General features: G+C 36.8%; 2 protein-coding genes across 2 annotated transcripts; both read right to left on the bottom strand.

Annotated features, from left to right (window-relative positions):
* On the bottom strand, nucleotides 1-1,319 carry LOC128017060 (metallo-beta-lactamase domain-containing protein 1-like). The gene is made up of 2 exons (XM_052602151.1): nucleotides 869-1,319; nucleotides 1-774 (listed from the first exon to the last, which is right to left on the bottom strand). The coding sequence occupies exons 1-2, from the start codon at nucleotides 1,271-1,273 to the stop codon at nucleotides 535-537; spliced, it is 645 nt and encodes a 214-aa protein (XP_052458111.1). The 5' UTR covers nucleotides 1,274-1,319; the 3' UTR covers nucleotides 1-534.
* An 8,717-nt stretch (nucleotides 1,320-10,036) lies between these two features.
* On the bottom strand, nucleotides 10,037-13,405 carry LOC128017059 (transcription factor Sox-19b). Its single transcript, XM_052602150.1, has 2 exons — nucleotides 12,392-13,405; nucleotides 10,037-11,786 (listed from the first exon to the last, which is right to left on the bottom strand). The coding sequence occupies exons 1-2, from the start codon at nucleotides 13,021-13,023 to the stop codon at nucleotides 11,549-11,551; spliced, it is 870 nt and encodes a 289-aa protein (XP_052458110.1). The 5' UTR covers nucleotides 13,024-13,405; the 3' UTR covers nucleotides 10,037-11,548.
* Between the last annotated feature and the right edge of the window lie 1,656 nt (nucleotides 13,406-15,061).

The following is a 15,061-nucleotide window of genomic DNA, read 5'->3' as shown; positions in this document are numbered from 1 at the left end:
TTAGATTGCTTGTTGCTACTTTTGATAACTTTATTTAAAGGCACAATATGCACGTACAAAATTTTTCAACAGCAGACATTTTTTTTACAGGTGTCTTTTGTATTAACCTTTTATAAAGCTTTAAGATGCCACACATAAAATTTCCATTCACAGATTATTTTTGTCAAAGTCCCTTCTTTGACCTCATTTACTGCTGAATTACAACATATGACGACAATCATATCTTCCGTAGCCTTCTTTTGTAGCACGATCTAAAATCAAGATAAGCCTAAAAATAACTCAAGCAAGTCACTGCCTCGAGCGCTCACTACGGGTAAAAAAAAAACTAAGAAAGCAGTATGATGCCCCGGCCAACACTGATAAATGAAGTTATCTCATTTCACACCTACAGTAGATGTACAGTGTTAACGACGAGTTCCAATTTTAAAATGCCTGCGTCAGACTGGTGATATAAATCAATGTGTTCTTTGTGATTAAGGTTTCATAAATGCCCAGTAACGGAGTCTCAAGTCCAGGATTACGTCAATGCCGTTATTATTCCCGGTGCACTCTAAATAATGGCCCGTGTCCGGGAATGATCACATCAGCCATCTGCAGCGCCTTCTGTCGGTGGGTCTCCTGTATCTGAGGATTCTCGCTCAGCTCTTTCCACGAATCTTCATCATGGCAGCGTTCAAACAAGTCTCCAGCAACAAGGACCGTCCCCTCCGATGTTCCCTTCACCAGGACACTGACATCTCTACCCATGTGGCCAGGCGTGGGAATGACGGACACCTTGAGGATAGAGTGGATCATGTTACTTAAGTAAGCTACATATAGACCTTTTGTTAGTCAAATTATGGCCATAAATGACATATGAATAACTTACGAAATCATCAATAGGGTATGGCTGTCCCTCAGCCAGCTGGTTGGGCAGATATCGATCACCCAAGCTTATGTCACATCCCACGATTATTTTGGAGTTTTGAAACAACCCCAAGTTTCCCACGTGATCAGAGTGACCGTGGGTTCCGACTACTGTAGCAACATCGTCTGGTGTCAGACCCTTCTCCTTAAGTTTTGCGACTAGAAAGTCTCGATCCCATGGACCTCCGGTGTCTACCAGGATAGTGTGTGGTCCAGTAATTAAAGAAATGGTTCCGTCAGCTCTGAACGTCCCGTCTGATTCAGCTGTGCAGTACCCTTCTTTCAATACTGAGACGCAATACGGTTGGCCCGAGATGTCGGAACTTAGTCCCGACTCACTTTTTCTTATTGAACGATTCGTGTTCATTTCAACCTGTTTACTTCTTCTTCTTCTTCTTTGGTGTTTATTGGGGTTTGGCAAACCAATTTGTAGGTGCTTTACCGCCACCGACTGGACTGGAGTGAGGAACAAGACGTGCAGTGACATAATGCAAGAAAGAAAGAAAGAAAGAAAGAAAGAAACAAAGAAAAACGGGGAAAAAATATTATTATTTTATTAATAATAATAAAAATAAAATTGATTATTTTACCTAACTTAGTTTATTTAATAAACTTAATGATGTTAGCCTTACCCCTATAATACCTGCTATAGAAAAGTATTTGTGATCAAACTTCTTTGACTTTACATTTTTTTTTAAATAAAATTACACCTTTCTTTGTTGTGTTTCGTGCAATGAACCAGTACACTCTTTTCTTAATATAAGAATCATTCTTTGGAATATATACAGCTGTACCTGCAGCATATCCTGTATCCTGATCTTTCGATCGGCAAATAAAAACACTGAACCTTGGAAATGTCTCTTAAAATCATTCTCTTTGTTTAGATTTGTCATTTATTTCCCACTGTATTTCCCACTTAATGGAGGATATTGAGACTGTATTGTTGTACTTTAATTGACGTAGCCTTTGCATCACCTATCCACCCAAAACTTTTCAAGTTTGTCTCAATGTTCCTAATATACTTTTGACTGGAAACAAAACACTTTTTTTCCCCCTGGATATTAAACTAATATGCCAATATTAACTGGCATTACTCCCATTTCCACCTGCACTGATATTAGTAATGAATTAAATGATCCACTACAGATTCTTAGGGCTCGAGTTGCAATGCATCAAATTGTTTGAGGTTTGTTTCTGCTGCCAACATATAAGCTACACATCCATGTCAAAGACCGACCTCATGAGTGCCCAGTGTATATTTTGTAAAGATGCTCTACTTGCTCCCCATTCCTGTCCTGATAAACAAGACTATTAATAATCTTTTTATACTTGTCTTTAATTTTATACAGATAAACTCAGTTTTTCATCAAACCAAAACCCCCAAAACATTATGGATTTTACTTCCAGAGGATTCCCATACAATTTTAAAGAGAGGGGTGTGATTTTATGCCACCCTTGAAAAACAAATGATCTGTGTTTTTGCTACTGATAATTGAAATCCCCTATTATCAACCCACTTTTCAACTTCAATTATTGCATCTTGCATTCTTTTTAATTAATATCGTAGATATTGCAACTTCTTAAACACTTCAACACAGCATTTAAAGATGTTCCAATGTTATTCCCTCATGGCTGTCACCTACATCATTTCTTCTTTCTGTAATGGTGTGATTGCAGCTCAGGTCCTCTGGAAAAGCAGCCCTGCCCTCAGGAAGACGACTGAGTAGATCCAAACACCAGGCAAATTCAGTGACCACTTAGTTTGACAGAGTGCACTGAACACTGAACAGTCGATCAGGGAATTAGATGTTCTTTAATCAAAATGACAGTTCTTGTGAAATTAAGCTCTGTCACTTGTTAAAAGCATGTATCAGTGCTTACTTGAGATGCAGGCACAAATACTGTATAATGAACACATTCACGTATTCCAGGTGACCTGAAGTTTTTTTTTAGCCCAAGGAAAGGAATAGTGTCAATTGAATGCTTGAATTCAACCATAAATTTCAGAAAAATGTACTAAACCTACATATATTATTGCTGACATACTGTCTTAATGCTCACTTTACCCTGGCTCACTGAATACTAAAACCCATGCAACCATTTTGAATAATTCTGTGGAAAAAAAAACAGTCTGCCAAGATTTTTGTAAATATACATTTCAGAATTGTAAAAAATTCTTTAAAATTGCACATATAATTATTTTAGTTTTTTTCTATCTAGACAAATCCAACCAAATCCAAAAAGTCTTCCAGGATCTATGCCCATTTAGCTTCACACTCTAGAAAATATATTCTGTTGTCATTTGACAAAACAGAATGATTTCTTTAGTTTATGTGTAGAGACACAACAGTAATGAATCGTTTACTGTTGTATTTCTTATTTTGCAGTTGTCATGCAATACTACATGTAGCCATGCTGTAGAGTGTAATTGTAGAAATTTGGTACAAATAGCTTTTTATATATATATAGATGTTATTCACCAATCAAAAGCAAGTTTCAAGCAGATAAAAGGAAAAATTTTATTTGAATGATGAAAATTGCATATTTGACCACATTACATTTATGAATTTATTTTCCATTTTTGCTTCTGAACATCTGTTATTCTTTGTTGGTTTATTTCATGAATGAAATATTACAAACGATTGTTTTGTTTTGTTTTTTTCATATCTAAAGTTCCAGTGTACTTCTGACCACTGAGTAAAACAGTTCCATCAGATCATTTGTTGTGTTTGTTGTGTGAAAGGGAAAAAAAATAATCTTTTATTCTTATATGAAGTTGTATTGTTGCATTTATCCATTATGGATGGTTCAAGTTAATGAACTGTGATACATAATTATACCACTAGAGAGAGGCAAAGAGTTACACAAACTTGTTTTCCACAATTTGACTTGAAACAGAACTAACTGAATCTTCATGGTTATGTGTTAATAAGCAATATCACATTAGCACGTGCTAATACAACCATCAAAGATCCTATCACTATATATTTCCATGAAGTATTTATCACATTGAAGCTTTGTAGCCTTATCCCGTGCTATCCGCAAGCTTTACTCTTACCAACTATGATAAACTTATAAAACTAGAACATAAAAGAAACACATTTAAATGCCAAAATAACAGAGCAGTAAATAATAATAATAATAATACATCTACCCCTTTATTCAGTGGCTCCAACTTAAAATATATCTTTTTGGGTACATAAAACTTTTTTATTTTAAGTACAATGGACTTTCAGTAGTATTTGACTGAAACAAACTCATTTCTCTGCATTTCATTAGTTTAAACTCTTCGAAGTAGAAGTAGAAAGCATGGAAAGATATACTAGCAGTATTAGTTCTGGTTCAGAAAATGCATTCAGTTGCTATTTTATTAAGACCACCTCAAGAAGTCTGAAATCCGTTAGACTGAAATCCGAATAAAGATTTTGTTTTAATTTACTACAACGAGTTGGATTTCTTTTCTTTCTTCCTTTCAAGAATGTCAGAGCAGACAGACAAACAGAGTTAAACAAGCACTGCTTGAACAATAGTCCGAATGCACTCAGACAGGACGGCTGAATGCAAATGGCAGAAAGATAAGCCCAGGCATCTAATGAGAGCTTTATCTAAATAGTAAAAGCAGGAAGAACAAATCTTTTCTCTAATATAAACTCAGATTATATAGTTCAATTTAATTTCATCATGCACAGACACTTAAAATGACTTGTGATATGAAAATAAATATTACATTTAATTTAGTCTTAACACTGACAATCAATTTACAAGCATATCATTTCAAATAATTTTCTTACTAATTAACAGTCATTTAATGGATAGTTACTCTAGTCCTATACAAAAAGTTTTCTGTGCCTTTATTTTCCCAGGATAAAAACTGCGACTAAAATTAAACTAAGAATGGATGTGTGACGTGATGTGAAATGTGTGTGAGACAAAGCAATGAAACAATAAACTGGTATAAATTATTTTAAATAAAGCAAAGTATAAAACATAATACAAAAGAACCTCCAAATCATCCACCCATTCTCCAAACTGCATATCCTTTGTAAATAATGTAGTGGAATTCTCAAATCAATTATGACAAACATTTACAAGCGCCATTGAAATTGGCTAGAAGAAATATGTTTTGTTTCTGTAAATTGTTCCATTTTAAGGAGGCGTTAGAATCTTTTTTTTTTTTCACAGATTTCATATACGTAAACATAAAAGTGAAGCATAACAGAATAGGTTCCTTTGTAAGTTCCTCTAAAGGGATATTCTCTGCATGTTGTCTTTGGTTGTGGTCATAATTTAGGCTTGTTCATGGTTAAATAAATGCTTCTAATTTAGACTGCACATTTTCCTTAAGCTGCAGAGTCAACTCAAGATCAGCATTAAGTTTACTTTCATGTAAGTAGTGTAATTCCCGTAGACTGAAAAGCAGAAATCATCTGATCTGATGGATCTCTTCTCAACTCCACCCCCAACTGCAACCGGCTATTCTTGCTGATCAGCAGGGCTAGGCACACGTCAACACACCTATCATCGATGCTCATCAGACCCCATTTCAAATAAACTGTCAGACAGAGAATGAATTTTGTTTTTCTTATTTACAGTTGAAGATAGCTAAAGATATGAATGAAGGTCATTTAAAGTGTAAATATCCTTGCACTGCTATTCAAAGGTTTGGGGTCAACCTTAACAAGTTAATACTTTTATTAAGCAAGGACACATTTAATTGATCAAAAGTGGCATCTATAATGTTACAAAAAATCTCTTTCAAATAAATGCTGTTCTTTTGAACTTTCTATTCATCAAAGAACCTTAAAAATTCTCCACAAAAGTTTTAAGCGTCACCATTTTCAACACTGATATTGATAAGAATAGTTTCTTGAGTACCAAGTGAGCACATTAGAATATAAAAGGTCTATAAAAGGTCCTGCAACAAAATTCAGCTTTTCAAACACAGGAATACATTTCATGTTAAAATATATTCAAATAGAAAACAGTTGTTTTAATTGTAATAATATTAAAACAATAATATACCTTTTTACAGTAAATTAATACATTTACATAAAATTAAATAATTCAAAATCTTTCTTTTAAACAGTATAATTTATCTATGTAAATAATATTCAGTGGAGTAAGGACAGAGGTTTAGTTAGTTCTTGAGAGTGCAGTTTTTTTTTTTTTTTTTTTGACAGTTAAATGAATGTAGGCCTATTATTAAAATCCATAGTGTTGGATGACACAGTCTGTTGTCTTGTTTGTCAGGTCAAAGTTTGGCCTATATTCCTATCTTACCTCACCTGAGAAGGAGAATGTTTCCTGCCGTATCTATATCTTTTAATCAGTGGTATGCACCAGCACCTTCCCATCTATGTGGGATGCTTGACAAATGTCCTATATCCAGCCTACAGTGGCAGATCTCCTGTGTCAGACCGGTTTGTCAAAGATATCCTTAGCTCCCAGCTTTTTGTCAAAGCATAGACAATAAAGTAGCATCATAGGTATGCCTGTTAACATGCATGTTAACATTGCATGCATAAAATCACAGGTGATGGATTTATCTTTTTTGGGAATAGTAATCCAGAGTATCTTGTTTCACTCTGCCTCTGTTTCACCCCACCTCGCTCTCCCTTGATTTGCTGCAAGACCAGTCTTGCCCGGGGTGTGGTGCTCTCATTAGTGTTATCTGTCAATCACTCTTTCATTGCTGCACAAATGCTTCCTCTATTAACCACATTAAGAAATGTACACGTGCTCTGTCAAAGCCTGCCATGGATACTCAGAAAGGTGGGCTTAGACCTCTGGGGTCTCTATGTTTTCAGTTTTTTTTTCCTGTACACTGTTTTAAAAAAGTCCTGTAGTTTGTACAGAAAAAACACTGCCGGAATAATTGTGTAACAAATACAGTTAAAATGTACACATATTCACAGAACAACCTGTACATTTCACATCTTAAAAGTGTAATTTATATTATAAAAAAGATTTGATTTTAAACTGGTAAACCCAACAGCACTTTTCTGCTGAATTATCAAGCCTATGCTGCTATTAAAACCGTTTATTGTGCACCATTATCATATACTGATAACCACTAATAACAAAGGTGGTGCGGCAAGATAAAGAATCAAAGTTCTTCACAAGTAGACTTTCCACAGGCTGAGGTAAATATTAGTTAATCGTAACACAGCAATACATTAATTGAACCATTTAGGATGTATCATAAAACCCGAACTGATAACAAAACTATGAAGAAACACAATTATTTAAAATATCAACAAATGTGTAGTGTAAGCCAGGGAAATCTGGAAATGTCAGTCTACAGCTTCACTTTAAATAAGACCCATTACAGTTTTCCTGTATAGTAAGAGAACATAGTGTTAACCAGTTAACATGTTTTATGGTAGTATTTTAGTCTTTTAAAGTTTCAATCAGTTTTACAGTGTGAAGTAATAACACACTTTATTCAACTTCCTATTCAGCTTTTTAAATTCATCATGACAAAAAACAAATTTATAGGGGTATTACGGTTGTCTTATCCAGAAAAAACAAACAAACAAACAAAACACATTTTACCCTGGTCATTGCCAACTATATGAGCTAAGCAGGTAGACTACTGCCTTGGCCTTATGCCAGTCTTTTGATGTAGATATATTTTGTTGACAAGCTGGAATCTGTCTGTGTGTTTCATTTTATTTCCCTCTGATTAAATAAAGTGAAAAACTTATGAGGTACACACCTACTCCAACTTAAAATAGCATCCAAAATCTTGATTTTAAATGATACCTACCTCAAGATACAGGAAGTTGATAGATTTGGCAGAAACGTCCCACCAATGGTGTACAGATTTTTTTTTCTCTATTATCTTTTACATTTTTATACTGTGCTTTTTTTGTCTGTGTACACAATACAAAGTATAAAGTATACACAAACAGATGTTTCTGTTTAAACAGGCTTCATATTATTAACCTATAAAGTTACATTTGACGTGTGGCAGACACAACACAGATTGTTATCGGATGAGTCGGGCCACCCTCCTGTTATTGCGTGACAGGCAGTGGCTCATCGAGGCTGACTCACAAACATACGTGTATCCAGCCTTGGTGGCATTTCAACCAAGCGTAGCGACTCGGTTAAAAAAAAAAAAGGAAGAAAATGTACGCCCACTCACTCACCTGTGCATACACAGCGTCTGAGGTAAGACTGACAAGTCATCGTGTAAGAGTGATTAAACATGCTTTAATGTAGGCCTGTGGACAGGTTGAAAAATTCATTACTTAGCATAGTCTGCTTAAAGAAATAGCTCACTTAAAAATGAAAATGATGATATTACTTACTCACCATCGAGACATTTTTTTTTCTGTGAAACAGAAATGAAAATAAATGCTAAAGTAGTATAGTACTGAGAATGCATAGTTTAAGACATTTAAGACGGCCATAAACAAAACATGCTTACAACAAAGCAACATGAGTGTGAGACAAAAAAATTTATACTCTGGACAAAAAAAAAATGCAACATGCTGCATTGTATTTCCATTTGCATGACTGAAATCAAATCAAATGTCAAAATTGTACAGTATTTTTTTCAGTTCATACCCACAATCACCAGCCTCTTCATATTCGCAGTTTTTATTTCACCTGTTGGGCAGAAGCCTGTGTGTATGTGTGTGTGTGTGTGTGTGTGTGCGCGAGTGTGTGTGCGTGCAAGAGGGGAGCGGCTCCCTCGGAATGCATGTAAATATTACGCACCCCCCCAGTTGCCAGGGCAACCATTAATCTCGTTTCAGGGTTTATGACGAAATTACAACAGGCTGTCAACTAATTTAAAACTTTTTTTTTTAAATACACATTCTCCGACATCGAATTCTGGGCTTAATCTGCAAACTGGCAACCCACAATATACACTGGTAACAGTTCGTTGAAGCCTCACTGGTTGTTGCTAAGTGATTGTATTTCTCAGCAGAGCATCCAGGAACCCCCAAACCCCCCACCCCACACACACCCTCTTACCCCCACCACCACCACAAGTTGTCTGACCATACGCAAAGCACTTAAAAAAAAAAATTAAGAGGGCTTAATTTTCTTCCTTTAAACATTTTTATCCAAAAATGATAATAGATAATGATTTACTTAATCTATCTTGAAACACGCCTGAACTGTAAATCAAGGTAAATGTAAACTTAACTTCTCGCCCCCCCGCGCCCTCCGATTAGCCGCAGCGAGCTCTTACATTTTCATGAGAATAACATTAGGTGGAGCGGGGGTTAAACCCAAGGAGAAAACGGGGAGAAACGACGGCAACGCTAATTTTCCGCACAGCGGGGAGCGAAAAAAGAGAACAAAGTGGTCCAAGGGAGCCTCTCCGGATTCAGTGGCTTACTACGTACACCTGCGAGCTCAAAAGACACGGACAATGCCCCTCCGAAACGGCCAATTACGAGCGAGACAACAACCAGTTTTCAATCTGGATAGAGAGGGTTATGCTGAGGTGGACAGTGAAAGTAGATGCTTTCGCCCTTAAATCGCTCCTTTCTGGCTGTTTGCTCTATATTTAACCCTCGTCTCAAACTTTTTTACGACACAAACGTATTATTAAAAAATGTATTATTATTACATAATAATAATAATTATGTAATTATTATTATTACACACACACACACACACACACACAATACAGTAGTCTACATTTAGGACTCAGCATTTTTCCTCGTTAAAAATCTTAATACGCCTAGATTAGAAGCGGTTTTAATAAAACTATGAAATAAATTCATAATTATAATAAGAGATTAATAATAAACACTGGGTACCATTTAAGAATGTTGGCCCTAATGCATTTTAAATTTGTTTGTAATTTGTGAAAAACATAAAGCCATAAAATAACTGGGCTTATTTTACATGGAGCAGCACCTCTTTGAGATCACCATGTTGATAATCACAAACACTCATTTTAATCTTTAGTTATTACCAGACACAGTCACATTAAACAGACCATGACTGACTGCAAATAGTAGGTACATTGTCCATTAGTGTGATAAAACTATTGCGATGATACTGAAGGTCCAAAATGAAAGAATACGAGTTGCATGCGACTTGGAAATTACAAACATTCAAAAAGATTCACTTCAAAATAATTACAACTTGAGACAAGACATTGCGTTTTCAATTTTTTTTATTCTGCAAGAATAGCCCTTATAAGAGCCACAAAAACACCTGTACAAAAAGGTATATTTACAACCAACATTAAAACCATTTTTTTAAAGAAAATTTAAACAGCAAGCTGCAAACTCACTTCAATGGCAATGTAAACTTTTCATTGTGCTTAAAATCATTTCATTAACCAAAACATTAGTAACTAGCTAACCAAGCTTTGTGGCAAAAATGAGCTGGACTGACAAACTTTAATTTTTGACTGCCACCTGCACAGTTTGAGTTCAAAACAAACCTCAAGACTGACATAACTTTGCATTTTGTTGACAAAGGACCAAGGTCACTGTGGGGGGTATATTATAAAAAAATAAAAAAGCCACCAAAAGAAATATTCAGTCAAGTGCACTGAACTAACTGGTCAACCATACTGTAATGGCAGAGGCAGACTTAATGCTGTGGTAGAATAAGAATGACCAGGTGATTAGTCGATAACCTCCTAGTCTAACGAAGTGCATTGACTGACAGCAAAAGATCAGTGCAACTAAGTTTGACCCATAAGAGGGAAAAGCTGGAATGCTAAGCCAGACAAACTAAACATTTAGAAAGCTATAAATATGGCAAAAGTTCACCATTTACAGGAGTGCAAACAAAAAATGACTATAAACAAAAAAGTTAGTTCACAAACTCACGTCCACACTTGTATGGTAAATATGAATTTACAGCTATTATTAAAAGTAGGAAAAAGCAGATTGTGACAATTACTTTTTTCTCCTCTCAATTACAAATTGGGTTCCAAAGATTTCTAATTATATGAAGTAAAAGTTAAAGCTGATCTATATGGTCATGTCCTGCTATTTATTTCAAGAATGCCCTGAGATATTCCAAAACACTTTACGATATTGCCCAAATTTAAAGAGACACTTAAAAGGTAAACTCAACCCATTACTCAGTTATTCCATGTGCTGAGCCAGTTTGGGCATACATCTGGGGAAAACCGGGTTCACAAAACTACATTTTTACTCTCCTCAAGGTCACATATACCATCACTGGCCATTGCCATCATCATCAGTGGACCTGTTTTTTGAAGTTCCCAAAATGCAGTTTCGCCCCGTTTTGTACCCCACTTAAGACTTTGAATAATGATTGCCCACTACTGCATGAACAACGCATGTTCTAAACATTGCACAGAGCACAAAAGAACACTTGTTGAAAAAGAAAAAAAAATCTATTAGAGGAATAAAGAGGATAGCTGTGCAAGATTATCTGGAATAGAGAAAACGGCTGACTTGACCTTAATGTGATGAGAAGTAGTTATGCCTGGTCATTGTGTGAAAAAGACAGAACACAAGAGACTGAAACAGCTAAATTAGCTATACAGGTTCAACAGAACTTCAGATCATTCACAGCAAGGAGGTAGTAAACAATCAGAAGTGTTCAGTAATCCATAGTCTATTTGTAGCACTACGGTCCCAATAACGGGCCAACTAATAGGAGTTCAGGGAGCATTCCCTAAACTTCAGATATGAGTGAGGGGAACAGTTCCACCAAGATAGTGCTGTTGGACACCAGGGTAGGTTCTCTGGTTTGAGCCATCACTGGCATCACCACCTGGAATGTACATGCTAATCATGTCCCTCAGGTCCCCTTGGAAAGCCCCACGGTGGTGGCCAGAGGGCGAATGGGATAGTGGTTCTGGTTTAACCATAGACATCACCGGACTGGGCTGCTGAGGGCTGCCGCTATATGACATTTGGCTGTGGACAAAAACAAAAAGACAATTAGCCATAATAGTGAGAAGAAGAAAAAAACATTTTGATATATAGATCTCAGACAGACAAGAGCAGCATTGAGAATCTGTATCTTTCCACACATAAAACGCCCATTTGCTCCCAGTAATGCTGACAAGCAATTAACAGGTCTACACAGGTTAAGCCAGCTTAGTTGTGGTGATTCTGAGAGAAAATATATAGGCAAATTGTGAGGAAATTTGCGTTGATAACGATATTATAGACGGAATAGGTGTGTGGTTTAGAGGATATTAAGCGACAAGTTAAGCACATTCAGCACAAAAATCGTTAATCTGAGAAATTCAATCTTCAAAATACTCTTAATCTAAATAGAAGTACTTTTACATACTTGAATTTATATTAAATATACTCCACTGAAACAAATTAAAGAGAACGATGTGAAATTGTTCACAAACGTTCGATTCTTCCACTTCTCTTCATAAAATGGAGAACGAAAATCGAAACTTTTAACACAAATTTCTGTGCGCGTTCGCCACACACCACTAGCTTTCCAGTTCCACAGATTGTCAAGCCAACGTAAAAATAAAAAAATATATAGTGATAAAAGAAACCTGTAAGAGCTGGCTCCGTTCATGTAGGTCTGTGCCGGCGGGTACTGGAGAGCTGACAGCTCGTACCGGTGCAGTTGTTGCGGGTATCCGAGCGCTTCACCCTGCATTCCCATATAAGCGCCGGTGTGACCCCAGCCATAGCCGTCCATTCTCGGGCTCCCGCCTTGTCCCTGTGCCACGGCTGATGCCAGCAGGCTGCCGGCTCCGAGAGGATATTTACCGACGGGGTTGTCCTTCCTGAGGAGAGCTTTGGTCTTACGCCGAGGTTTGTATTTGTAGTCGGGGTAGTCCTTCATGTGTACGGCCCGCAACCGTTTGGCCTCATCGATGAACGGCCGCTTCTCCGTGTCCGTTAAAAGTTTCCATTCCGCCCCGAGGCGTTTGCTTATCTCCGAGTTGTGCATTTTGGGGTTCTCCTGTGCCATCTTCCTCCGCTGACCCCGGGACCACACCATAAACGCATTCATGGGGCGCTTCACTTTGTCCATGGGGTCCCCTCCGGGTGGACAAGAGGTTTTAGATCCGTGGTGCGCGTTTCCAACCCCGCTGACCGGAGGAGACATCCCTGGACTGTTGTGGTGGGGATGAGGTTGACCCGTGGTCTTCATTTCATACTCCATCATGCTGTACATAGTGCCACTACACACTTTGAGTTTCAAGCGCTCAATGTGTAAGGCGGCCAATTAAAAGTGTCCAAGCGGACCTAATCAGGTCAAACAAATCCGGAGCAGGTGAAGTCTCTTTACAGCCGGGATTGTGTGGCCGAATGAAACGCCAAAAAGTAGCACTGATGAAAGAACTCGATGTGTCAAAACATGAAGAACAAATTCTCAAACAAAATAAAGTAAAAAGGGCGCGAAAAGCTCCTCAATCATAGCTGTTTGCCTAACTTCTGCTGAACTCTATCCACAAGCCACTTGTTGAGCCGCAATAGTTTGCAGTCCACGTTGAACCGATTGTATAATTGTATTCCACGTCTGACCAATCAGCGCTCAATGCAACCATTTGCTCATTTGCATATCAATTGTAGGGGTGTGGTGTTTTTATGTGGCAGATCACTTGTTGCAAAAAGGAAGAGCGGAATCGAGGCAAGTCTGTTGTTCTAAGTGCACTAATTATCTGTTACTATTAATTATTAAATACTGTAGTAGGCTAGATATGTTCACGGAGTGTTTTCGACACAATTCTTTTTTGAATAAAGGAACTTTTAAAAGATGCACACGCAAATGTGTTATTCCGGACCTGCTTTCTTTGAATCACTTTCTAAGACTTCATTAGTTTCACTTACACTTTTACACTTTCTGTGTCTTCTATTGTTAGCTCTTAACCCTGACACCCTGGGGTCATGGGAAAAAGACTGGTCTGAGAAATGTTTCTGTGAAAACTAGCTGTGTATAATAAAAGTTATTATTCTGATGTTATTTCAAACTATTATTCATCATATACTATTATAAAATAAAACGAGTGTTTTGATTTATTGTTATATTAACCAGTTGTTATTCACTGTGTAAATTGTGTTAAGTAATTGTTTTCAAAGCTTGTTCGAGCTTTGTTTTCTGTGTAATTTTAATGTTTTTTTTCACAGACAATAGGCCTATATAATTAGATCCATTTTTTTCAAGTCCTTATACAGTATTGTGACATTACTCCATTTTGTTGACAATTTTTGGCATGTGACTTTCTATAGGTGTGGGATTTTCTGTGTTCGTAATTGCTTGAGAAAAGGTGTGGGAGCGAAGCTTTAAGATGTTGCTTTCTCTCTCTCTCTTTTTTTTTTTTTGTAGACACCGGTGTGAGTGCTTGTGAGTTTGCAGGTCCTTTGTGAACCATGTGAGTGGCCTCTGTTCGTGACTGACAGTTACGCCTTTATGCCAATCAAACCACAAACTGTTGGGCTTCATTCTTATAACCATATCCAAAAAAATAAATAAAACATATTTTGAAAAAACAGACAACCTCTTATGGAGAGTGCCTGACTCGTTCAGCCGTTCTTTCTTTCTCCAATTTGGTTTGTGACAGCACCAAGACAGCTCTTTCTCTTTGTCCAAAATGTTAAGGCTGGCCCCTACAAACAAACACGGGTCGTTTAAAGCCCTCATGTTTGCATACACATGTGCTTCACATGCCTCTCTATGACTATTGTATGGCTTTTTTTAAACCAATGTTTTCATGGGTTTGAATATGTATGTCCAAAACAAGTTACAACACAGTTGTTTTTCCAAAGCGCACACAAAAGATAACCACCCATTCAGCTGGGCTCTAAGCTGCTCAAACACTTCTACCTGAATCGACCTGTAAGGGAGAACCAACGTGAGTTGAGTTCTCTTACTGAACTAAATAAATATTGTGTCTAGACTGTTTTTGCTTATTTGTTCTTCCTTTGTGTGTGTGTTTGCATTTTTTCCCCATTTAATTATAGTCATTCAAATATAAATTATAAATTCATCAGAAAATTTCAAGAAAGTTTATTCGAAAGTTTAATTAGAATAAAAAAAGGCATTGAGCATCCTGGTTGAATATTTTAGCTTCCTTGATTTGACAAGAACTTGACATAGAAACTTTGTTATGCATTTTTAAAAGGACAGTGAATTTCTAGAACTTAGCCAGTTGCTGTTGTTGTTATTATTGTTTTGTAAATAGTAAAGTAAATTTAATCATCATCGCTGGCTC

Source organism: Carassius gibelio, chromosome A7, assembly GCF_023724105.1.
Source record: "Carassius gibelio isolate Cgi1373 ecotype wild population from Czech Republic chromosome A7, carGib1.2-hapl.c, whole genome shotgun sequence".
NCBI lineage: Eukaryota > Metazoa > Chordata > Actinopteri > Cypriniformes > Cyprinidae > Carassius > Carassius gibelio.
This window is presented reverse-complemented; position numbering and strand designations above follow the sequence as displayed.

What these genes read in the sequence shown, in the direction of transcription:
- LOC128017060 (XM_052602151.1), bottom strand. Translation starts at nt 1,273, where the DNA reads ATGAACACGAATCGTTCAATAAGAAAAAGTGAGTCGGGACTAAGTTCC. An exon ending in CATACCCTATTGATGATTTC is followed by an intron (nt 775 to 868) that starts GTAAGTTATTCA and finishes TCTATCCTCAAG; the next exon opens with GTGTCCGTCATTCCCACGCC.
- LOC128017059 (XM_052602150.1), bottom strand. Translation starts at nt 13,023, where the DNA reads ATGTACAGCATGATGGAGTATGAAATGAAGACCACGGGTCAACCTCAT. An exon ending in AACGGAGCCAGCTCTTACAG is followed by an intron (nt 11,787 to 12,391) that starts GTTTCTTTTATC and finishes TTTTGTCCACAG; the next exon opens with CCAAATGTCATATAGCGGCA.